Raw genomic sequence first — 8720 nt, 5'->3', positions numbered from 1 at the left:
TGCGAACTCTGATAGAGTCTCAGTGAATGGCTGGCTCTGGATCCAGGTCGCTGGGGACCCAAAGCCGGGTCGGGTGAAAGGCAACAGGGAAAGGCAGGGATCACTCCAGATCCATCGCCCCCGATGGGTGGGTAGGAGCGGGCGACCCATCCCACTTTGAAAGCCTCCTGCTGGGCAGCTCCGGGCGGGTCCTGCCTGCCGCGGCTGCTGCGCGCGCCCCCTCCTCGCGCCCCGCGTCCCGCGCCCCGCGCCCCAGCGGAGCTCACCTGGCCGGGCTCCCGCGGCGCTGAGTGATCTCGGCAGCACTGAGTGATCTTCGGTTGGTCTAGTCGCTGAGCCGGGTGCTGCCGGGCCTCCGCCTCCACCTGGTCTCCGCCTCCACCGGGCGGGGCCGGCCCCGACTTCGGAGACTGCCCCGCGCCCGCCCCGCGCCTGTTTCTCCTGACCCTGCTGTCCATTCCACAACCTTGGTCTCTAAGGCGGGGACACGCAGGCTCTCCCAGAAGGGTAACTGAGGCCGGTCGAAGGGTGAAATGGGCCACGATGCTGATGGGGAGAGGGCAGGAACGTCCTGCATGCTGGCCGGGTCCTGCCCGCATAGACCTCTTGAACCCCAGGATGTTTCTTTCTTCCACCCACCTATCCATCCATGTCCTCTCCCACGCGGTCCCTTCTGTTCAGCCTGCCTCCTGCTTCTTTCCTCCTGCCTTTCTTCATTCCCTCCCCGCTTCCTCTCTTTCCATCTATTTATTTTCCCATCTACTCTTCCATCCATCCGTCTATTCATCCAGCCTTCTACCAATTTAAAACTTTTTTTTTTCCGTTCATCTATTCACCCGACATTCTCTTTCCACTTAATCCATCCAGTTTTTCATCCACCCAATTTGTTCTGTATCTTTCTTTCCTCCCTTCCACCCATCTATCTACCCTTCATTTCTTGCATCCTCCACCCACCTCTGGGTTATCCATTCTCCAGTGCCATCGTTCCACATTTAATAGGTTATTCTTCAGTGCTGTCCTTTCCCTTGCACTGGGGACCCGGACAGATCACACCACCCCTGGAAAACTCATTCGCAAGTGGAAGTGGCAGAGAGGCAAGAATGTGCCCAGGAGTGGGCACAGCTGATGAAGTGGAGCTGGGGGATGGTGGGGGTGTGCTCCAGGGCTGACCAGACCACCAAAGGCTGCTTACTTTGGAGAGGGCTACTGCAGAGGCTTCACCCGTATGAACCTCCTCTGTGGGCATGGGTAGGAGTGGGGAAGAGAAAAATCCTCAGCCAGGACATACTATGTGGCAAGTGGTAAGGTATCTTGCTCAATTCTCACAACTCTGTTCTAGCGCTGCTTGCTTCATTAATCAGGTTCAGAGGGATGAAAAGCAGCTCAGAATGTAATGGGGCAAGGCCATGGGGTCAGTCCTGGGTTTAAGTCTTTGCTCTGTCACTTTCTCATGTGTGTTTGGGCAGATACAGGGCCCGGTTTCCTCATCCATAAATCAGAACTGGTGTTTACAGCTGTGATGTTTTGAGGCTTGTAGCTAACAAGGTACCATAACAGAATGCTGAGTATGATGCCTGCCCAGTCAGTACTCAACCAATGGTAGCTGTTATCATTGTTATATAAGAGGTTGGGATTCAATCCCAAGTGATTTACTGCTTTGCAAACCATGCATTTGGTCTGCCCTTCCATTCACAAAGGCCAGGTTTTCCTTTCCCACCAGCAGGGCCAGAGAACTCTTGTTCTCCAGGCCCAAGTGTAGTCTCATTAGGAAAAGCATAGTTTGCAACTATCAACAGGTATTACAGTTGAATTGTGCCACCCTCAAGTTCACATTGAAGTCCTAAGCCCCAGTACCTCAGCATGTGACCCTAGTTGGGAAGAGTCACTGCAGATGTAATTAAAGGTGAGGTCATACTAGAGTATGGCCCTAACCCAGTATGACTGGCATCCTTATAAAAAGGGGAAATTTGGACACAGGCATGTGCACAAGGAGAGCATCAGGGGAAGATTGGAAGCATGCTGCCAGAAGTAAGGAACTGGCAGAAGCCAGGAGAGAGGCCTGGAGCAGACCTTTCCCAGTGCTTTCGGACCTTTTACAGTGCTCCTGGGAGCACTGTACCTTGATCTCAGACTTCCAGCCTCCAGAGCTAGAGAACACTTCAGCCACTCAGTCTGTGGTACTTTGTCTCGACAGCCTGAGTGGCATAATACAGTGACCACAGGTTGTTTTCTCTGCACGGATGGAGATGATGTGGAGGGCAGCTGTCCAAGACAGAGACCAGGCTGATATCCACTGTGGCAGGGGCTGTGGTCACTGCTGTCTCCCTGGGCTGGTACAGAGCCTGGCCAAAGGCATGGCTTGTCAAGCTTTACTAAACTGTGTTTTCAAACAATTTGATGAATTTTTACTTTCAATGTAACCACCCCCAGAGTGAGATACAGCCCTGTGGCCCCAACACACACAAGGCAATCACTTCTGACTTTTATCACCAACAATAGTTTTGCCTATTCTTTTTTATTTTTTTGGTACATTGCACACTTTGTGGGATCCTAGCTCCCCAACCAGGGATTGATCCCAGGCCCACAGCAGTGAAAGCCTCGAGTCTTAACCACTGGACCACCAGGGAAGTCCCCAGTTTTGACTATTCTTGAACTTCATGTAAATGGGATTACACTGTAAGTGCTCTTTTATGTCTGGTTTCTTTTGCCAGATTTTGTTCATAAAAGCTTGCTGAATATTTTAAATTGATGTGTAGTATTCTATTGAAAATATGTATCACAATCTATTTGTCCATTCTACCACTGATGGGCATTTAATTAGTTTCCACATTCTGACTCTGATGAATAAAGATGTTATAAATATTCTTGTATATGTCTTTTGTCAAACGTGGACACTTGTTTCTCTTGGAGTGGATTGCTGGCAGAGAGGAGGCATACTTTTTAAAAATTTATTTATTTAATTAATTTATTTTTGGCCGCACTGGGTCTTTGTTGTTACCCGCAGGACTTCTCTCGTCGCCAAGAGCAGGGACTACTCTCTAGTTGGGAGTGGCTACTCTCTCATTGCGGTGGGCTTCTCTTGCTGCGGGGAATGGGCTCTAGGGCATGGGTTTCAGCAGTGGTGGTGCATGGACTTAGCTGCCCTGTGGCATGTGGAATCTTCCTGGACCAGGGATCGAACCTGTGTCCCCTCCATTGGCCGGAAGATTTTTAACTGTTGGATCACCAAAGAAATATGTTTTACTTTAGTAAAATTTACTTCAGTCCATATGTTTTACTTTAGCAAAAATTGCTAAGCAGTTTTCCAGAGTGATTGGATCAATTTACACTGCCCTGCTTCCACCCCAGCGACGTGTGAAAGTTCCAGTTGCTCCCTGCCTTGATATTGTCAGTCTTTATTTTTAACCATTCTAGTGGGTGTTGTGGTGGTTCTCACTGTAGTTTTATTTTGCATTTCACTGATGGGTAAGGCTGTTGGGCACCTATATATACACCTAATTTCATATACATAAAGTCCATTTATATCTGTTTGAAACTTTTGTCCATTAAAAAAAGTTAAGATGTTTATCTTATTGATTTGGAGTTCATATATCTAGAGATGAGTCTTTTTTTCAAGTGCGATTTTAATTTTATAAAAAAAAAAAATTGCACACAATTTGAATATATAAGTTTGCAATATCTAAAGCAAGTTAGGTGTTACATAAGAGCTGAAAGTATAAAAAATACTAGAAAGACCATGATCACAGTTTTTTAAAGATGCAAATAAAATAAACACAGCTATATAGAAAAGCTCATATACCACTTTCTAGTAAAAAAAATTAAAACATAGATGAGTCTTTTAACAAAGTTTATCTCACCAAACATTTACACACACACACCGCAATGATCACATCAGCTTAAAAGTACCTTTGATCCTATTAATTAACTAAAAGCAATTTTTCATGTCTTAGAAATGACCCTCAATGATGTAATACATGACACATTCGTTTCGTGTGTACACAGTGGGGCTGGTCCAGCAGAGCCAGCCCAGTTTTCAGAAGCTTGAGCCAAGAATTTGCTCTGGATTGGGCTCCAGAGCAGACTGCAGTCCAGTTTGGTTGAGCAGTTTAGGGGGTGGTGGCGAGACTCATTTATTTTTTCTTCCTCCAAGATGGGCTGACGCTGAGTCTGTGTTACAGTCGTGGACTAAGGCGGTGGGAAAGCATACAGCAAGAGGATCGGGGCAGAAACGATCCCATCTGGCCGGTCTCCAGAGCAGGGCTCTCGTAACTAAGTTGCAAGCTCACAGTTTACTACATGTCTGCCACAAGGCGGGTTCCGGGGACCCAGAGATGGTTAGGACACAGCCTCATCCTGGGGGAGCTCATGGTCAAGGAGAAGAGACAAAGAGCCAGGAAGCATGATGTGGAGTGCTAAGTGTCACCACTATGAAGAGAGATGAGTGGTCAGAATGCTATGGGGGGAAGGCGGGAGGCTCCCAGCTCTTGATGGATCCCAGGGGCATCTTCACAGGGAACCTGATGCCATTTGCTCTGTGCCTTGATGCATGAGAAGGAGTCACCAGACAGAGGGTGGCAGAAGGATGCTCCAAACAGGGGCCTTGGTGCAGGACTTCAGGCAAGGAACAGTCTTGTGACTGAAGTGCAGGGTGTGTTGAGGACAAGGCAGGAATATTAGAGTGGGCCCAGGGATAAACAGCGACTCTCTTGCAGCTTCTAGGGAGTCCTGGCGCCTGATGATGCTGACCCGGGAGTACCAGTTTTCCAGGGCACCTTGTGCTCATGGCAAGTATGTGGTTCTTTGTAGGATGGCCTTTCTATGTGGAGGAATCCTTGTTTCTGATCCCTCCCCATGGTTACTACTGTCCACAAAGCAGAGCGTGCTGCCTGACCCGCACAGGGTTTATCCCCTCCCCTTACCTGAGAACGCTTCCCTAAAAAGGAGCGACCTTCCGTTCTGGGTTGGTTTTCTTCTGGAGTTGGGACCTAGTGAACAGGAGATGAAGGAAGATGCCCAGATTTCTGGGCCTGGCAGGCAGGAGCTCTTGGAGCAGGGGTGTCATGACTTGGGTGGGGCCCAGGGTCTGGGTGGGCTAGAGCTATGAGGCAAGGGAGAGGGGCTGCTTGAAGGGCATACCTGATGGATTGGGCCTGCCAGAGGAAGCCTCTGGCCTTGGTGATCTCCTGGGCCAATCTCCTTAAATCATCTCCTTCAAACAGTGGCAGCGCAGGATCCTTGAAAGAGGGAAATGAGTCTGAAGTTAGATTCATTAAATGAATGGGTGGGACGTGAAAATCCAAAATCTTAGGAGAAGAATTTTACAGTGAACTCAGTGCAGCCTTCCTCCCAGTGCAGGAAATCATGTGGGCCTCAGCTTGCATGTTTCCAGGGACAGAGAGCTTAATATATGCAAAGGCAGTCATTCTGTAAAGGGGACACTTTGCAATAAGATGTCTGAGAGTCTCTGGAAACCGAGAGGGGCCCTGGACTTCACTGAAGTCAGCACTGCTCTGCCCTGTAGAAAAGAAGTGGTATATACACCTTATCTCACTGTCAACCCCCTCTATTTCTTCCAGTAAAACAGCTCCACAGACATACCTTTTTCTTATGTCAACTAATGAAATTCCAGAGCTAAGCCTTAAAAATACAAGTTCTCACCATTAGTAAGAGAATGTAAGAGAGATGAAAGTGTTCCTTCTTCCTGGAAGAAGTAGTGGCAAAGGTCCCACTCTGCACCCAGAAACTATTCAAAGAATCTGATTTGATAAGGTATTAAATAGAGAAACTTCCCAATATTGTCAACTGTGTTTTCCTGTGTAGGATATGGATGAATATTTATTACTTTTACTTGTTCTGACCTCTATATCACTAGTAATATTTGCCCCCCAAACTGTTTCTCAAACAAAGAAATCATGCAAAGCACTCAACTTCAAAAATTTTGCCATGCCCTGTGACAGTAAACTTTAATTTCCAAAAAAAAAATTCCAGAATTCTGGTTGATTGTTCTACTGGATGATATGTTGGCTTGGAAATGTTATGATTCACAGCAGCACATCCCTAGAAGGTATGAATAGATACATAATCTTTCTAGCAAGTTGTAAAATCTTATTCCATATGTGTGATAAAATTTATGACGTTACTGTATTTATTTTTAACAGATCACACATTTGAATATCTGTACTTTAATGAATTTAAGGTGAGAAGACAGAAACATGCAGGAATGAAAGCATAGAACTTAGGAGCATGGATGTCTGGACTCCAGCTTTACCATTTACTCTGACTTTAGGTGTATTCCTAAACCTGGCTGAGCCTGTTCGTTCATCTGTTAAATGGGTACAATAATGGTTGGTAGGATTAAAAGAGGTAATTTACAAAGAGTTAATTGTTAGTTAGGAAGAAAAAAACCACATCTGTTGACACTATATTGCACTGTTTCAACAGAACTCATCCTACAACCTACCCTTTGGTGGAGGAAGCCCCTGGTCAGCAGGCCCTGCATTTGCAGAAGCGAGTCCTCACTAACAGGGCAGTGATAGCGCCCCCCAGTGAGGGCGGCCAGGTCTCTCAAGAAGTTAGCAGCAGTCCTGCGGGGAGGAACAGGAGGCTGGGGCCAGACCCACCTATCTCTGTGAGCCCCCAGCCCCTGGGGAAGTCACGTCAGTGGGGTAATGGGTCTTGGGCCCTGAGGCTCTGTGCCATTGAGACCATGTCAGGATCACAAGCCCACTCTCCCAGCTGGTTTTTGGGTGGCAGAGGTGCTGCTGTGTGAATTGTATTTACTGTATCAGGGTCGCCCTCTGAGCACATGGCCCCGTTCCTTAATCTATCAGTGCCGACTATGTGTCTGGCCTGGCAGGGAGACAGTGTGACTTTTATGGAGCTCATGGTTTGGACAGAGAGATTAAATATAAATGTAAGTAATCACAGCTTTGCCAATTACATTAAAATTCTCTTTTCAGACGGAGCTGAATCTCCCTTGTTTAGCACATGTTCTTTCTTCCATGATAATTGTTTATGGAAATAGCCATAGCTACTTTAAGCTTTTCCCCCTAAATATTGACAAATGTGCCCCCAAGAACGACGAAGTGGGAGAACACAGCGTGTGGCTGACTGGGAACTGGTGCAAGTCTGTTACCACTGGAGAAAGTCGGGGTGCCCTGCTGACGGGTAGGCAGGGCTTCAGTGGGGTCCCTCTCTGGTGCAATGCCTGCCCAGGGGCCTCCTAGCGGCTGACCCACGGGACTAGGGCCCTGGACAGCTCAGATCACGGCCACGTGACCCTCAAACACGTGGCGGTAGGGAAGTGGTGCAACTCGGCCGCCTCCTCACTGCCCACCTGCAAGAGCAGTTCAGGGAGATGGTGTGCACTTTGACGTCTCTCCTCTTCTTCAGTCTCTGGACTTCACTGAGAATAAGGCTGCAGCTTGTGTCCGGCTTCCCGTCGGTCAGGAGGTATAGTCCTTCTACATCAGGAAAACTGAAAGCTTTCTGAAAGAGCACATAGGTGGTCTGGCTCAGAGAAGGGGCCAACCAGGATGCAGAAACCACTGACCTGCTATCCCCAAGTCTGCCTGGATCCCACCAACTTGTCATTAAGACTGTGAGCCTCCCCTTTCACCTGATGACAGAGCAGGAAGCTGTTGAAGTTTAGCAAAAAGAGTGCATGCAGCTCATTCCAGAGCTGGTTAATCCCAAGCAAGTCACTTAACCTCTCTGAACCTCTGTGTCGTCATTTATAAAGTCAGAAATTTGAGAAACTCATTCTCACTGGGTTGTTGGGAAGATGCAATGATTGAACACTTAGCAAATTCTAAAGTGCTCTCCATAAACTCTAAAGCATCATGCAATGTCAGGATTAGGGGCTAGGACAGTATTTCTGGGTTGGGCTTGGTGGTGGAACTTGCCAGCAGTGCTTCCAAGACTGAGGTGCTCCCCTGAGCGTGCAGGCAGGTCACCCACTGCATGGCCTTGTGACAAGCTGCGTCTGTGGTCTCCACCAGCGTGTCCTGCCACGGCTGTAGGCCCTCTGCAAAGCTAAGCAGGTTAAAACTGGGGAGCAGGGAAAAGAAGTGGGGGGTGGAGAGAGGAAAAAGAGATTTGTTAGCATGTGCCAGTTTATATTGAGGGCTTCACTGATGGCTCAGTGGTAAAAAATCCACCTGCAATGCAGGAAACGTGGGTTTGATCCCTGGGTCAAGAAGATCCCCTGGAGGAAGAAATGGCAACCTGCTCCAGTATTCTTGCTTGAAAAACTCCATAGACGGAGGAGCCTGGCAGGCTACAGTACATAGGGTTGCAAAGAGTCAGACACGACTGAGCCCGCACGCAGTCTATTTTGATCTTGGGAGAGTAACCTCCATGAGGACACATGCTTATCCCTGAAGACCCTACAGCAAGCCCTGGGCCCCCTGCAGACCAACCAAGATTGAGAAGGTACGTGGTGAAAATTCTAGATGCAGACAGATTTAAATCCCCACTCAGTAATTGCTAGTTACTGGTTACATGACCTTGGGCAAATGACTTAATCTCTCTAAGCCCTTGTTTCCTTTTCTGAAGAATGGGGATAATAACAGGATCATTGTGCAGGCTGAATGACCTCACGCATGTAAAGTGCTTGGCACAAGGAAAGAGCTCTATAAATGCCTGCTCATTTTAATATTAGGGCAAGAACGAGTCCCAGCCTGGGGTCAGAGTCTCCAGCTGTCCCTTTGGGGTCAACC

At 47.9% G+C, this 8720-nt stretch overlaps 1 protein-coding gene across 1 annotated transcript in view; it reads right to left on the bottom strand.

Moving 5' to 3' along the window:
• Nucleotides 1–4933: 4933 nt before the first annotated feature.
• The window catches only part of VWA3A (von Willebrand factor A domain containing 3A), a 48117-nt gene continuing 44330 nt past the window's right edge, over nucleotides 4934–8720 (bottom strand). The window contains exons 28-32 of the mRNA XM_065919287.1: nucleotides 7905–8049; nucleotides 7337–7488; nucleotides 6461–6584; nucleotides 5137–5234; nucleotides 4934–4985 (exon numbers count right to left, since the gene is read on the bottom strand). Of these exons, the coding sequence (XP_065775359.1) occupies nucleotides 4934–4985; nucleotides 5137–5234; nucleotides 6461–6584; nucleotides 7337–7488; nucleotides 7905–8049 (571 nt within the window). The remainder of the gene's footprint in view (nucleotides 4986–5136; nucleotides 5235–6460; nucleotides 6585–7336; nucleotides 7489–7904; nucleotides 8050–8720) is intronic.

Source organism: Muntiacus reevesi, chromosome 2 (assembly GCF_963930625.1).
Source record: "Muntiacus reevesi chromosome 2, mMunRee1.1, whole genome shotgun sequence".
Classification (NCBI taxonomy): domain Eukaryota; kingdom Metazoa; phylum Chordata; class Mammalia; order Artiodactyla; family Cervidae; genus Muntiacus; species Muntiacus reevesi.
This window is presented reverse-complemented; position numbering and strand designations above follow the sequence as displayed.